At 40.2% G+C, this 16,251-nt stretch overlaps 1 protein-coding gene across 4 annotated transcripts in view; it reads right to left on the reverse strand.

The window, feature by feature from the left end:
- Positions 1–3,091: 3,091 nt before the first annotated feature.
- elavl4 (ELAV like neuron-specific RNA binding protein 4) overlaps positions 3,092–16,251 on the reverse strand; it is a 98,470-nt gene continuing 85,310 nt past the window's right edge. For 2 of the 4 annotated variants that reach the window (XM_074635410.1, XM_074635412.1), the window contains 2 exons: positions 11,235–11,273; positions 3,092–7,741 (listed from right to left, as the gene is read on the reverse strand). In XM_074635410.1, coding sequence (XP_074491511.1) covers positions 7,414–7,741; positions 11,235–11,273 — 367 coding nt within the window. In that variant the 3' untranslated portion in view covers positions 3,092–7,413. The remainder of the gene's footprint in view (positions 7,742–11,234; positions 11,274–16,251) is intronic. The other 2 variants (XM_074635411.1, XM_074635414.1) reach the window with 1 other exon arrangement.

Below are 16,251 nucleotides of genomic sequence, written 5' to 3' on the forward strand. Positions count from 1 at the left end.
TGCATGTTCACAAGCATTGCAAAAACGTTTTTCATGATATGTTCCCTTTAAGTCATTCCGTACACAGTGAATTTATGCAATGCCAAGACTATGGGCTTCATTATGGGCAGTGTCATCATAACACTATCACTTACAAAGGGAATGTGAAACTTAAGAAGAGGATGCTGCTGTAATCTTGATGTCTATAAGTCTTGAAGTAGAAGATAACACAAGTTGGTTTCAAAGACTAACTTGAATAAACGGCGCACATTATACACGACAACATTAAAACAAACTTTATAATTAAACAGACAGTCCAATCAGTCTGATCAGAGCGTTAATGCCAAAACAGAAAATGAAGTGGACTGCGCGCTCATCTGAGAGCAGCTCGCTTAATAAATAACATGAAGTGAAGCTGAGAGGCTTTTGATTAGGCGGTGTGAAATCTCTAAAGTGGACAAAGGGGTGAAGAGAGGTATCCCATTAATGTCAGAGTGTGTACCAAGGAGAGCTAGAGGGCAACAACAGCTCCCCCACTGCACAGATTTGACTGCGGAAGATTCGTCAAAGACAAGTAGCTCCTTATGAAATAATATGCTTCCGACTGCGAGGCTCGTGCTTGTCATTTGGCAGAACCGCCGTCTACATCACAGCGCGGCAGGATGCTGACATTCACACCATGGAGCGAGTGTGATCAGCTCTCACCCAGGCAGATGAAAAGTGGTTTATATAGAAACTGAGAGGCAGCATCATATGGTTGCACCTGGTGACAGAATATGGTGAGAACTGAGCCATATTAAACCCAACAACTCCCCGTAACGAGAGCACTTTCACGTCCTTTTGGAATTTAAACATCTTGTTTGCTTGAGATATTTTTAGTGATTTTTTTTTTTTCATGCTACATTTTGTTTTTTCCCACGTCTGAGTCACAGTAGAGTATTTTATAACAACACCACGTTAAAGTTGAAATCAACAGCTGTTTGTTGAACTAGCTATTGCCTTTAAACCTCCAAGAAGTCAGTTGAAAGGGACTTGAGAGCCCACGCTGATTCACGTCCTCCCCATCTACTTTCTCCTTGATGAGTGTGGAGGATCATTAAGTTGCTAACAACGGGAGAGGAAAGACGAGAGTGGCTGAACATATCGCCGTCTAACAACCATCATCTCCTCCACAACCGCCGTAATGCTCTCCGGTGTGATTTGGATTATAAAGGCGTAAAGCCGGGCTCACATCACTGGACATTACTGAGTACATTGAGAACATTGTTATTGATGAACAGATCTGCAGCAGTGATATTTCTCCGTCCTCCAAGGCCTTATTCTTAGTCCCTTTGCTTCAGGTGTTTTGTTGGCTGACTGGTGAAAGTTTGTATTGTGAAACAGATCAGAGATGAGATGAAAAGCACACATTAACCACAGATATTACTCAGCGAGAGGCAGCATTGTGCCACGAAGGTCTCGGAGACTCCGGTGAAGATGCAGGGGGCAGTGTTATCTCACTCATTCCTATAGCAGCTCCTTTTAGAGGGCTGCCTGAGATCAGCACTGCGTTTTATGTCTGCAGTGTTACTGCCTCCATAGTCGTGACCGTCCCTCAGAAGCTGAAAGGTCACTGTGAACGCAGATTAAATCTGTGATTTACTGTTGCAGTTAATTCTTTTGTGTTGTATGGCTAATTTGAAATCTTGCCAGGAAATTATTAAAAAACGTCCTTCGCAATTTCTCTGAGCACAAGATGACTTATTCAAATGACTTGCTTTGTCCAAATAATAAATTTCCAGAGATAAAAAACATCAAAATGCAGCAAATTATCACATTTGAGGAACTGGAACTCTCATTTTAAAGGTGCTAAATGCATTTCTATTGCCTCTGCACGGCTCTCAACATGGTGACAGCTAACAGGGCTAACAGTGAAAACAACGGCAACAGTGCTGACAGAGCTAATAGTTCATTCTCTTCTCAGGTAGACATTACGCCACTATATCTCTTTACATAGCAAATAGTTGTCTAATACTATATTAACTAGGCCTGGGACGATATGCTTATCTCCTGATTTGATACTATCACAATACTTGGGTGCCGATTCAATATGTATTGCGATTGTAAAGTATTGTTATTCTACAGTTATTGCGATTCTACAAGTATTGAGATTCCGATATTACAATTTATGGCGATTTTTGTAAACTTTTTTAACACTAAAAAGTTTGAATCATACACTTCTAGGGACTTTTATTATAGAAAATATCCAAAATATTTGATTTTCAGCATGTATGTAGTCAGAGATGTCCTGAAGTCAAATATATCAGTCATTGTCAAGCATTATTTACTAAATTTCTTTCCAGCAACCCAAAAATCAAAGAATAAAAACATTTTCCTCACAAATAAGTGGTATTTTCTTTTAAATTTATAGAGACATTTAATGTTTTATATATGTTTAATATAATCCAATCAATCTTATTTCCATATATGTATTTTGTATAAATTTCCCTTTGGTAACACCTTATTTTGAAAAGTTGTCGGATGTAGTCAAACGTGTATTACGTTAACTTTGCCAAGTCCGTCGCTAGCTCTCCCGTCAGCTCCGTTCTCTTTATAGATCAATGGTCATCTCCATCGGGGCCGTTTAAATGCATTTAGCGTCGGCTGGATTTGACCACGGAGATGCGAGTGATGGCTGGCTTGACCGCACGTTATCGCAATATGTTAACGTTTCCTGTCCATGACAGAGTTAGCATGCAGCTTTAGCCATGTCTAGCTTTTCCTGGCAATGTGTGAACCCAAAGTGTCATCGCGTCGGCTTGCTTCAGATTTGTTTTGGTCTTGAAACGGGTATAATTTCACGTTACTCAGACTACAACAATAAAGGGGTTAACTTCCTTCTACCTCCGCATAAACCCAAATGAAGCAATTATATTGATTCTGGCATTAAAACAATCTATTTCAAAATTGTGATATATAAGTAGATCGATTTATATTTGATTTTTTTCCCATCCCTAATATTAATGCTCTGGATATCGTACAGAGCACCTTTAAACACATGAGGAAGACGTACCCTTATAGTATGCACAGTGAAATATTTGAATGCCTCATTCATCACGACAAGAAACATCCAAGCTCTTAACACCTCATTTTATTGTCCCAACATTCAAAAGTACAAATAATTCAAACACAACAGTTTTATGAAAAAGAAAAAACAAACATTTACAGCAAGATTTTTATTTTGTTTCCAGTTTCAGAAATGACCTAAACTAGCAAGGATAACATGAAGTCATTCATCGCAGTAATTGGATTAATAATAAGAATAAGAATACTAAGAATAATAGCAATAATAATCATAATAATCATCATTGATAATTGTTAAGTAATAACATAAGCAGGAGAGAGTAGAGAGAGCCGCGGTCATGGGGTCCCGTGAACATTTTTTCGTCTTTTTTGTCTTTAAAGATTTCGTTTATAGATTTTTCAGATAGTAAACAAACACGTCTCAGGAGGAAAATGAAAACTGACAAGAAGAGCCTAGTTCCTCTGTTCACCTTCCCTCCTCCACTACTGGCTGCGTTGTTCCTACTGGCAGGCTGCCACTATAAGGCGCTACAGGGGATGGTGTGAGCCATAGGGGTCGGGCATAGAGCGAGGTGACGCAGCCCCATGTTTCAAACACCCTGACATGCACACACTTTCACGCACACACACACACACACACACACGTTTCGAGCATCTCTGTCAGACACGCGCGCACATGCACTCAGGGAGACACACATATACGTTTGTATATATGTGCACTAAACAGACCCAAATGCACAATCACACACACACATAATCACAAACATTGAACATATGTATATACTGTACATACGCACATTTGGATGTACTCCACGCTGACAAACGTATGAGGAAAAAACGCACAACACGCGCACAATTACATAAAGGAACATGCATACAAACATGCACACACGCGCGCACACACACACGTGCACACAGGGTCTAGGCGGAACACAGGCACGCATCGTAAAGAGTTCAAAAGTCATACAGTGTAGGAAATTAGTTCACACATCAGAACAACATTCTACTGGGGTCGTTGCATAATTCAAGCTCCCGACGGCGGCGGGGAGCATGAAGGGGTCTGGTTGGTTGGTGGGTGGGTGGGTGGGTGGGTTGGTTGGTTGGTTTGTTGCCGTTATGACGTTAGAAAACTACGTGATTGGATGGCGCAGATGATGACTGGATAATAATGACGATATAAGATGACCCGGCCTGTCAGATGACTGAGGTGTGAGAGAGAAGGATGTACTTTTTGCGAGCATGCGTCTGAGTGTTTGAAATGCTCTCCACACACCTCCTTCATGTTTTCAAGTCTTAACAACAAACAAAGAAAATCCAATTCCGTATATTTATACTTCTGGAACCATTCCCATACCTTTCACCTTTCAAAATATATAATATATATCATATTAGAGTATATAAAATATAGAATCGGTACAATCCCTTTTCATACCTCCAGAGTACTTCTTAAGTATAGCAACAACTGCCTTAAATAACAGTTGGTGTGCAATGGTAACAATTTCTCATTTTTAAAGATTTGTTGGTATGTCATTTGAAAACATGATGAATATTTTTAAAAATAAGTTTTGACTCTTAAGTGACCGATTTAGTCCAGTGCAATGAATGACCCTCAAACAACAATGGGCATTTTGCTCCTTTTTAAAATGTATCTGCCCAAGCCTCCAAGAGCTGAATGTTATATAAAATGTTTCACTGAAAACTGAAAACTATGCTTTCAGACCCACATTTTTGCATAAGGTTTCATCACAAAGCGGTAGTAAGTGGAGGGAGGGTGTGGACGGAGTGGCTTTTTAGAACAACACAAACTTATCACAGGTTATATTGAACCAGAACGACTGTTTATAACATTCTATTAAGACTAAACTTTATTGAAAAAGATCTAAAGATTTCATTTTAACAAGACAAGAAAAAAGCAATAGCAAATTTAACTATTAACTAGGTTATGCATAGCGAGTAACTGTTTCTAGTAATAAGGGAAGAGCGTCCCCCAACCCTCCAGACATTTTTTTCAGTTTTCTTGACTTTTAGATTTTTTTATATTGTAATTTTGATATATTGGTACAAAGCACGAACGTACTAAAAGTTCTCTCAGTGCAGTGGACTACTGGAAGAGCCTCTCCACTAGTCGCTTTGTTCCCTTTTGCTCAGAAACGCCCCCTCCCTGTACCAGAATCACGCAAATACACAGACAATGAAACAAATAAATACATAAATACACAGATAAATTAATCAATTAATAAATATATAATAAATACAAATAAATAGAAAAATAAATAGTTTAAAAAATAGATAAGTAAATAAAGTGATAAACAAATACAGTTATATTCTAAGCTTTTGTTCGGTTTCTTTTGCCGCGGTAGCAAACTGAAAGTTAATCCAAATCTTTTTTTTTTTCTCCACAAGCAACATGACAACAATTGAACAGTTTCCTCACAAGTTTTTCTAAGTAACTGAACCACCACTTCATAATAAGTTGTCATATGAAAAAGACAAGCTCAAACAAAAGAACAGTGACAACTCATATAGTACAGTAGATATTGTAAAACAAATGTAGACTATATATGTATATATATATCATCTATTTGTACACAGCAAATAAAGACACAGTTGTCATAGATCCTTTTTAAGGAAACAAATATCTAGACTAACGGAACTAGCTAATCATCATTTAGTTTTGACAAACGTTTCACGCTCAGCAAGTAACCTAAAAGTCAGCAAGCCAAACAAAAAAAATACAAAATAAAAATTTTGTTCAGTGATTCTTACAAGGCCCAAATTCGTTCATCTGGTTATTCAGCAAAGAAATAGTCTCACCAGATTTTTGGGCCAACAATAAACAAATATTAAACAAAGAACAGCAGCTCAATTCAATGCCAACATCGAAGTATTTTTTTTCTTTAAACAACACATAGAACAACAAACTTGGATATTTAAGATATGTGAATAATGTAGTATAGCACCTACTGTTGATCGCTAAAAGGAAGTTCTTTTCAAATGTAAGTTCACAAACGCAGAGCGAAGAAAATGATATAGATAATGTATAGTATGCTCTCTAAATGGATAGATGTGTATATATCTATTTACTGATATCCCATATTGACTGATGACAAAAACAGGAAAACAAGTGGACAAAGGGTCTTCTTGCTTTGGGCTCTGGACTATAAGGATGGTTAGGCCTTGGAAAGACCCCTCTCCCTTCCCTTTTGGGTATCGCTGTTGAATAATTACGCACTAGTACATATGTGAAAAATTACCAAAATCACCTGCCTCAGTTTGCATCCCGTCCATCTACAAAATCACTGCCAACTTGGAGTCCCCAAAAAACAAACAACCTTTGATCCTATAAAGTACCACGGCAGAACGACAAGACAAGGTGGTGCCCCCTCCCTCCCGCCCCGGCCCCCCCTAGTTAGCCAGTCAAAATATTTTTCTCTTTTTTCAAATCCAGATTCTTGTAAAAATTCTTCAATAATTATTATTTTAATTATCATTTATAAAAATAGATCTTCTTTCTCTTTATTTTTATCTTTTTCTAAACGTATTTTTTTCAAGCAAAGAGATCTTCTCTTTGGCAACAGTGATTTTTTTTTTTTTCTTAAATTACTGAACGTGTCATCAGGAAAGCTAACCCATCCCCTCCCTCGCCCCATCTCCCTGAACCCCTGTGAGGAAAGACATTATGTTTTGTTTGCGATACAAAACAAAAACAATGTTAGAAATTCTTTTTTTTTTTCTACATCAGAGTTTGTGGGATTGTGGAAATCCCGTTCATAATCGATAAGGGGAACTTTTTGATACACACTAAAAATGAATGAATGGTTCACCAATTTAAAAAAGAGCCCCCTCCCTTTCACCGACAGGGAGGTATATAATACTAACGACAGTGGATCCGGATTTACAAAAGAAAAACAAATCCTGAATCAAGACAGAGAAAAGGTTTCAATCTAAAAAGGACATTCTCTTCTCTGAAATAAGGGAATACAGGGATTTGCTACTGTTTACACAGAAGAGAAAAATCATTTGAACAACCACAACAAACAGAAAGAATATACAACAAAGAGAAGCCTGTATTATCACAGGAGCTTCCAAAAAACTCATGAACATTTTCATCATTTCATTTTTGTAATACTTAGGCAACATTGGCTTATAGGTCCAAAGTTATAATATAAGCCATTTCTAGTTCAATTTGTTTGATGGTTTGTCGGTTGCTTTGTGTTCCGGTTGGAGTTTGCTGTGTTGGATGGCTGTAGTAGGGTGGTAGTGGTAGTGACTGAAGGGGCTAAGGGGACGGGGTGGAGGTGGGGGGGAAAAGGTCGGGGGCAATTTGGGAGCAGACAAAGTCGCGGGGCAACTGCTTCTACTTGTCAAAGTTCAGGACTTGTGTGTCTTGTTAGTCTTGAAGGAGACTTGCAAGACGCGGTCGCCCAACCTGTAGCCGTTGAGACTGGCGATGGCCATGGCCGCCTCGTCGTAATTCGTCATGGTGACGAAGCCGAAGCCTTTGCACTTGTTGGTGTTGAAGTCACGGATCACCTTGACGTTGTTGACCGCGCCGAAGGGCCCGAACAGCTGCCAGAGCACGCTCTCATCCGAATCTGGGGACAGGTTGTACACGAAGATGCACCAACCGGTGCCCGTGTGGCCGGGGATGTTCATGCCGACCAGGCTGGTCATGCTGTCGATGGTGATGGGGGAGAACCTGAGAGGAGAGGGAGAGCAGGAGAAGGGGAGAGAGGAAAGAGAGAGTTTTAATTGAACATGTTGAGGCATACAGAGGAGCTCAATGTCTGCATCTGGTGTACATGAAATGGCCATAAACCGGTGAAAAACCTATCTCCATCAACAAGATGAGAGCCACATTTTCAAACATAATCCAAAAGCTTGCCATGACGCTCACCTGCATGATACACTACCATCTACAGCCATATAAATAACAAGCTTGCTAACTTCATCTGCTAAATGTTTACTGATCAAACTACAAAAACTGATCTCCAAGCCAAACAGATAAATTAGGATGCATATGCATGTTTATCGTATGTGTGTGTATATTTATGTCTTGTATGTGTGTCTGCACAGCCTCGACCAAATAAGCTCCTCAATTCCGAGAGGAATGTCAGGAATGACGACAGCGCCGCACGCCGAGCTGTATCTCTGCTGAAGGAGATGCAGACGAAGGTTCTCTCTTTTGTGTCCTTGAGTGGCTCCTTTAGGAGCTAAATTGCAGGAAGTTCTTGAATTAAACCGTTGCTAGAAATCCATCAAAGATCACGCACCAGCCTGCTAAATCTGTTCTCATTCGCCTCATAATCTTCTCCTTTTTCTTGTGATGCAAGAGATTTGAATCCTCAGTTGACTTCATTTAATTGCCTTTCCGCTCAAAGGAAAAGGGAGAGGAGGAAAAAAAAAAATCCCCACTTTTAAATAAAAGGTAAATGAGATAAAAAGGTTCATTTCTTATGCCACCTCTCTCCAAGAAACGACTATAGGCATTATTGGGCGTGCTTTAATTGAGATTTCCGCTTTGCTGCAGCTGTCTCGGAGAAGGCTGCTTTCTTAAGGAAAGGGAGGGAGGGAAGAGGGAGCGAACTAAATGGAAAATGGAAGCACTTTACAGCCCAGTGGCATTAAGGTACAAAGTGTATTCCTCCCACTCCTCCCGCAGTCTGCAGGGTGTTCTGTTCTATTCCAGAGCTTGTGGCACTGATCGATAGCGCTGCTTGCTGCTCGGGGCCCCCACCTCTCTCTCTCTCTCCAGCGACTATATATGGCCGCCGATCACTACGACCTTCCTGCATGACTTTGGTCATGCGGAGTTTGCTTCTGGCCATTGTGGGCGCTGTGGATGCTAATACCAGCACCTAGGGTGTTTAGCTTATTGACGCTAAGGGCTCTCTGCTCTAATCACTCTTTCTTTGAGTGTGTTAAGTGAGATAAGCAGATAATATTAGTATATATATTTCTGTATGATTAAGGCAAGATGAAATATATTATAATTTCATAAATCTATATGACTGAGATACAGGGGGATTTTCATATTCACCACAGGGTTGCTGCAGCAGCAAACTGTATTACAAAAGGCTCCAAATCCTTTGTCTCACATATCTCTTCATGGCCTCAATGTCTTGTTGAGGTGAGTTAATATTTTCTCCCGTATCAAGCAGGTGGAATCTTAACTGGCTTCATCACGTCGAGGCCTTGTCTGACATGCTCGGCTGCGTTCAGGCCTCTCCTGCTGCGCTCGGAAAAAAAACAACTTGTGGTGATTTATATGCAAAAGCGGAGAGGCTTGTGAGAGTGTGACGGTTTTGGCGGCTAGCTAACACTGCGAGAATGTGGAGATGCGTGTGCCTGCGTGTGTCTGTGTGTGCATGTGTGTGTGTAAATGTGCATGCGAGCGTACCCATCAGAGCGGGACCGAACACTAACCAATGTTACAGACGAGACCAGGGGTTGCATAGCAACAGTGTAGCTGACCAGATATCTATTCTGTCCTCTCTAAAGCCAACCATCTCCAGCTCTTAACACCTTTCTTCTCTTCCCTTTCAAATCATAATAACCTCAGATCACTGAAAAGCACCTCGAACTTGATGGCATGCTTTGCAATCAGTGCAGCTGAATCAGACACTATTTTTACCTTTTTATAAAATTATGTAATGACTCAAGAGTGAGGCCACAGTGCTTATCGGGCAAGGGAGACATGAAGGGTTAAACAAAATTAATTACAGCTTCTCAGAGGAACTTTCTAAGGGAACATTTCTCTCGAGCTAAAACTTCCGTCTCTGTTTGAGCTGCTAAGCTGACTTCAGATGGTGTCCCCTGTGCTTGCAAACATGCAAGATGCCACGGTCAGCACATGAAACATCTATCACCACAGTGACTGCTGCTCTGGGTTATGTAAGACCTATGGTAGCGAGAAAGCAAAAATGAAACATGGAGGCGAAAGGAAGGAATTCGAGCAGAGCAGTGCCGAGCAAAGCTGGAGCTGTCTGCAGTGAAACAGCGTTTCCTGTTTCCAGCAGGGATCCAGGTTCATCCAGCCTCATCCCGTGTCCCCGCTGAACACTAACTCATCTCAGCTAGTACTGCCAAGAAATTACGGCACTATAGAATTTTGTCACGGCTTCCACTGCACAGATGTACATTTATCGCATAAAGGATTGTGTACATAGTTGATAGTGGATGTACAAAGGTTTTATTCTAATGATGTAGTGAGGAAATACCTACATAATTAAAGTGACAAATTCAAAATTAGCTCCTTAAAGGTACAGTGTGTAGCATTTTGGGGAATCTATTAGCAGAAATGGAATATAATATTCAGAACTATATCTTCATTTGTGAAGAGTCGTGTTTTTGTTAGCTAAGAATGAGCCCTTCATATCTACATAGGGAGCAGGTCCTCTTCACGGAGTTTCTCAAACCAAACACTGGCTCTAGCAAGAGCCTTTCGGGTTTTTACGTTACCTGAAGGCACCGTAGTTCTCTACACGCTTGTGAAACTGTGCTAACATGAGCCGCAGAGTGCAAAACTGTGGTACCGTCAGCCATCGTCTGACTTCTATTGCTCCTAAAGTAGTGTTATTATGGTAAGGATGGCCATTGAACAGCGTTACAACAGTTTTGCCCTCGGCGGCTCACGTTATCGCAGTCTTGGAAAGGGAGGAGCGAGCAGAGGGGTGCTCAGTTGGTTGCAATCCGCAACCACACCACCAGGTGCCGCCAAATCCTACACACTGTACTTTTGAGAGAGACTGTTCCCAAGCTATAGCTGTAGAGTGACAAGGCAGGAGAACCTGAATCCGGTAGAAAAAAAACACACCTAGAAATTAGGAGTTTTACACCAGAGAACAAAATCCATTCAGTACACAGAAACAACCCAAAAACAATCCAAACAACACCAGCACTTGTCATAATCAAAACAAAGCAAATCCATCACCACTGAAAACAAAGACTGATTGTTTTCTTTTGTTTACACCTTAAGTGGTTGGTAGGGTTTCAAAACCAACTCAAGCTTACGAGGGAAAAAAAACAAATCAAATAACCAAAAATGCAGTTGACCTTGAACGAATTGTCAAACGCAAAGTGACTGCAAAAATACAAGGGAACATAAACTAAATAAAAGGAACAGAAAAAAGGATATTGAAAAATCATTGAGTCAACATGGACATCTGGCATTGGGTGAAGTTTTTAATTACCTCTTTACGCCATAGGCCATATTAAGCAAATTGTCCAGCCTGTAAAGAGAAGGAGGGTTCTGGGGTTAATGGTGGGCAGATGGTCGACTCACTCAATGGAACTAATGTTAAGTCCCTGTAGGAACTGCATGGTCCTCCTCACTCAAGAACAAACAAACCCATCTATAGTTGGCCCATTACACTGAGGAGCCCCACCAGGAAATGAAGCTACAGTACCATCAGTATGGTCGGCCACTGCGCTACTTCATAGGCTTCAGCGTAGCCCTGCGCAGGAACATCAACATTACTGTAGGTGCGACTGTTTTTAATTGTTATACAGCAGTGGACTGGTCACAGGTCAGTATTACAGTCACATACAGAGCACTAATGGAGGCAGGGTGTTAGCATAGCGTGGCACACAGCTACACTAGCCTTTGTGCTACGCAATGGCAAATCATCGGCTTACTTTGGGAGTTGCATGTGGGTATCCATACAATTTATGCCGCCACATCGATGGTTTATTCGAAGATGGAGGTTAAAAAAAAAAAATCTTTTCATAAATTATGCGCTTTAAATCTCAATTGAGAGATGACAGGAAATGATCCAGAGTTCTGTCAGTGTAATGGTTTGGCATTTGAATGGCGGTGAGCGAGAGAGGTGATGATGATTAGTATGTTTTCTATGAAGTGGACCAACAAAAACTGAACATTAAACCAGCCGTGAAATTGTGAATGTGTGTCTTTGTGGTCGGGGTCAACCTGTTAAGTGCTAACAGGTCAGGTGGAATGGCTGAGTGTTTAGTCAGAGGGTGCGCTCTTGTCTAAAAGGGTTAGGTTTTTGGGAAATGTTCTGGTTTCATAATAATTTCAGCGCCGTGAGCGACAGCCATTGCAGTCAGCCAGGGTACAGTGTGTGTGTGTTTGCGAGGCGGACTTCAGAAACCTGTGGGCTGTATGAAATGTCGGCCCTCTTGGATGGATGCAGTCTGCTTGGTGACTCAATGACCTTCATTCCTCACTTGGGTCTGGCCTGTCTCATGTCTTATTAACTCCTCTGGCCTAATGGACAGGGGCCACGGCTTATTGAGCAACAGCTGGCCAGTGACGCCTCGTTCCTCTCGAAAACACTACAAACTCTCTGACTTTGACTCGCCTAAGAGGGTCGTCTCTTTTAGTCAACAAGCTTTTTCTTTCTCGCAACACAACTGCTACAAAATCTTATTGAAAACTTTTTTTTTTTTTTTTTTTTACCACAATATAATCTATTCTACTGTTACACCATTTAAAAGCTCCATTATTTTTATTTTCTCACATGAAATATACACAACTTCATTATTATTTGATTGCAATTAAGAAAGCAATTAGGTTTTGAAGGCTTTTATTTATTGATAATCACAATACTATTGATAATTTTAAATTCAATTTACGAAGCACGTTAGAGATAACAGATCAGTAGTCGTCTAATCGGGGACAATTAAACAGCGGGATGCCAGGTAATTGTAGTTAAGTATCTTATAAATTAGAAATCTTGCAGAAGTCTGAGTACTGTAATAACCTGTGTTTTAAAATATAATTTTTATATCGGCTCCCAAGTTGCTCATATTGATGTTTTTTTTATTTATTTAAATGTTTAAGATGCATTTAAATGTTTACAATGTCTAAATTAATTCGTCAGGGCTGCAACCAACGATTATTTTCATCGTCGATTAATCTGTCGATTATTTTCTTGATTAATCGATTATTTAATTGGTCTATAAAATGTCAAAAAGCGCTGAAAAATGTCGATCAGTGTTTCCCAAAGCCCAAGATGACGTCCTCTAATGCTTTGTTTTGTCCACAACTCAAAGATATTCAGTTTACTGTCATAGAGGAGTTAAGAAACCAGAAAATATTCACATTTAAGAAGCTGGAATCAGAGAATTTAGACTTTTTTTTCTTACAAAATCACTCAAACCGATTATTTGATTATCAGTATAGTTGGCCATTGATTTAATAGTTGATAACTAATCGATTAATTTTAGCAGCTCTAAAAGTCATAGTACTTGCAATGAAATACTAATATTGGCGTCAGGTTACATTTGACATAAACAGTACATTGTATTATCTGGGTTCAAAGTGTGACTGCACTGTAGCGCTTCTCTCTCTTAACGGTATGAAAACGGCCCTAAAACAAAGAAAAAACGTGCGGGAAAGGATATACGGAATCATTAAAGCAGTAATTAGCCCATTACGTGGGAAGGGAACAAGCAGGCTGCTTTGTGGGTAAATGAGTCAATTGGAGAGGATGCTCAGAGGAGAGGCGCTCCAGGCCCGGGAGCACGAAGACATCTGCTGGCCGCCGGGCCGTTGGGCCACAACAAAACAACCTGCTGCTAACACTCCCTCTCTCTCTCCCTCTCTCGCTACCTCTCTCTATCTCGCACATGTACGAACGCACACTGATGCACACTCACCACGCAAACACTCTGCCAGCTTTTCACACTGCCTCTCCAAGCTCGATATAAACAATAGGGCTTTTGTGCTTTCTCTCAATGCATGTTAATGGAGGGATGGGTGTTTTTGTCTTCCCTTTTTTTTTTTAAACAAAAATCTGTTCAATTAAAATTGGCTCCTGCCCTGGATATAATAAGGCTAATTTGCTAATTAGTACCATTAGTTAACGACAGAGGATCGGAAGCGAGCCGGGATCTGGGGATCTTCGCTGTATTGTGCTTGAGTCGGTTATGTTTGCTCGTCTCAGAGAGGAAGCGTACAAGCACATTATACATAAATCACAGGATTTAGTCATGCAGGATAGATGCAATTATAAGTCTATTTTTTAACTCGGGTCTTAACTTGTGAGAGAGGAGCTATTATGCTTATTTTCAGGTGCATACTTGTATTTTGGGCCTCTACTAGAACATCTTTACATGATTTAATGTTCTAAAAACGCTTTACTTTTCTCATACCGCCTGTGCTGTAGCACCTCTTTTCAAGCCCAGTCTGCTCTGATTGGTCAACTGAACCAAACTCTTCGGACAGCTTTGTTTGAGGGCGTGCCAAACTAGCCTTTATGCAAATGTGTTACTTGGTGACATCACCATGTTACAGGAGTAAAGGCGGGACTTCAAGCAAGGCGTTTCAGGCAGTTCAGGAGCAGTGTTTCTGTGGGGGAGAGTAACTCCCTTTGGCGTGGACTTTGGGTTTTGTAAATTTGCATATCTTTTACGTGCACAAAAACAAAATATATATATATATATATATACATTATAACACACTAAAGGAAAGAGAAAAAGCACAAAAGCATAATAGGTCCTCTTTAAGTTTGTAAAACAAGCAGAAGTATCAGTTTTACATTTCTAACGGATTTTATTTCCAGTGCTAATTTACATTTAATTTTGTTTCAGGCATACATCAGTATATAATTTCTGCTTCATTATTTTTAGTTTATTAAATGTATTTTGACCTTTTTGAAACATACACATATTATATATCTTAATTTAGGTTTAATTTAGTCTCTTCGAGGGAAAAACAGAACAAATAATTGCTCCACTTTGACTGAATACTGTGTTGTATTAGGAAAGAAATAGTCCACTGTCCTTAATTTAAAAAAAAGGTAAACTGTGCACACAGAGCACATTTCTAACTTCTAAATTGTGGAGGTTTTAGTGGAGGGCTTGGGAGCAGAGAGCACATAGACACAGAGCGGAAGTGTCCTGTGGTTGTGAGTTGTGATGGGAAGCGACAGCTCTCCTGCCGAGCCTGTAAATTGGCTTGGCGTATCACAGACACACAGCCACGCTACATCGCTCAGGTGTCACACCAGGGAAGCCGCTCCAGAAGAAAAATACCTTCCAAGCTCTGACTTTGATAGAGAGTAAACAGCACGACCGGCTTAGTGTTATTGAAAGAGAGAGGAAATTGTATAAGCACATACTCCCCTCTCCAATTCTGATATGTTCTCGCTGGATCGGATGATGGAGCGTAATATCGTACAATCACCAGGCTGTTTCTGTCTCGAGTTTTGTTGAGGTGAGAGGTAACATGACCTCGAGGAGTAAGCCCTAACCATCTGTAGGTGTCGTATGTAATACTTAAATTAAAAAAGGATTTTTTGTGTTGTAAGTGAGTGACAGGAAATGACCAGGTAGGATGCCATATATACAGTACGTCAGCCGTATACTGTATATGATGTTAAATGATAGCTTTTTGTGGAGATTACTGACCTGGGCAAAACACGTTACTTCATATGCACTCACTTTAATTAAGTTGAAACAAGGTTAAAACCCAAATCCTTAAATTAATTTTGGCATCATTTGTTTTAATTTGCCCTCTTGTTCATTGGATGTAAGATATTAGTCTCTCTTAAATAACTTCTAATGCAGGGGCTTATGCACTATTTAATACAGTAGATTATGTCTTGTAAATGCTGCAAATGTCTTTTTATATTGACAATGTATTTGATGTGAGTCGAGCTACAACATTCATTGTATCACCGTGACCATATCAAGCAGAATTGGGGCTTTAAAGTCAGAAAGACAATACCTCTTTTGTTTGATAAACATATGCAATATATTTTATCCAAATCCATGTGTTTGCCCAAGCCTCACATGGAATATTCTGGGAAGTGTTGACACGATGGCAGCATGATGAAATGAGGGGAAATACGTAGTTGTGAACGACAGAACCCCACAGTCTCTTATGAACAGCTCCTCTCTGATCTGGGTGGACCCACACAGAGCTGATTTATTGACACCTGCACCAGGTGCAGCAGAGCTCGCACGAGTTGTTCAAAAGGGGGACGTATTTGCTGAGGTAAATGTTCACAGGAGAAAAAGTTGCATCACTGTTGACACATGAGACGTTGCTGTGACTCACGCTCTCCATGTGTGGGTGTAACATCCCCTGTTCGAACATTGTAAATTGCATTTGGTGCAAATGTTTTCCAAATCAGGCCTGTAGTTTAGAACAGACATTGTTTCCTTGATTAAACTCATTTATTGTTACATCAACCAAGAAGAATCGCTGTTGAGTTCGAGACTGATGACATTAAACATCCA

The sequence above is a fragment of the Sebastes fasciatus genome, chromosome 5 (assembly GCF_043250625.1).
Source record: "Sebastes fasciatus isolate fSebFas1 chromosome 5, fSebFas1.pri, whole genome shotgun sequence".
NCBI classification, from domain to species: Eukaryota; Metazoa; Chordata; class Actinopteri; order Perciformes; family Sebastidae; genus Sebastes; species Sebastes fasciatus.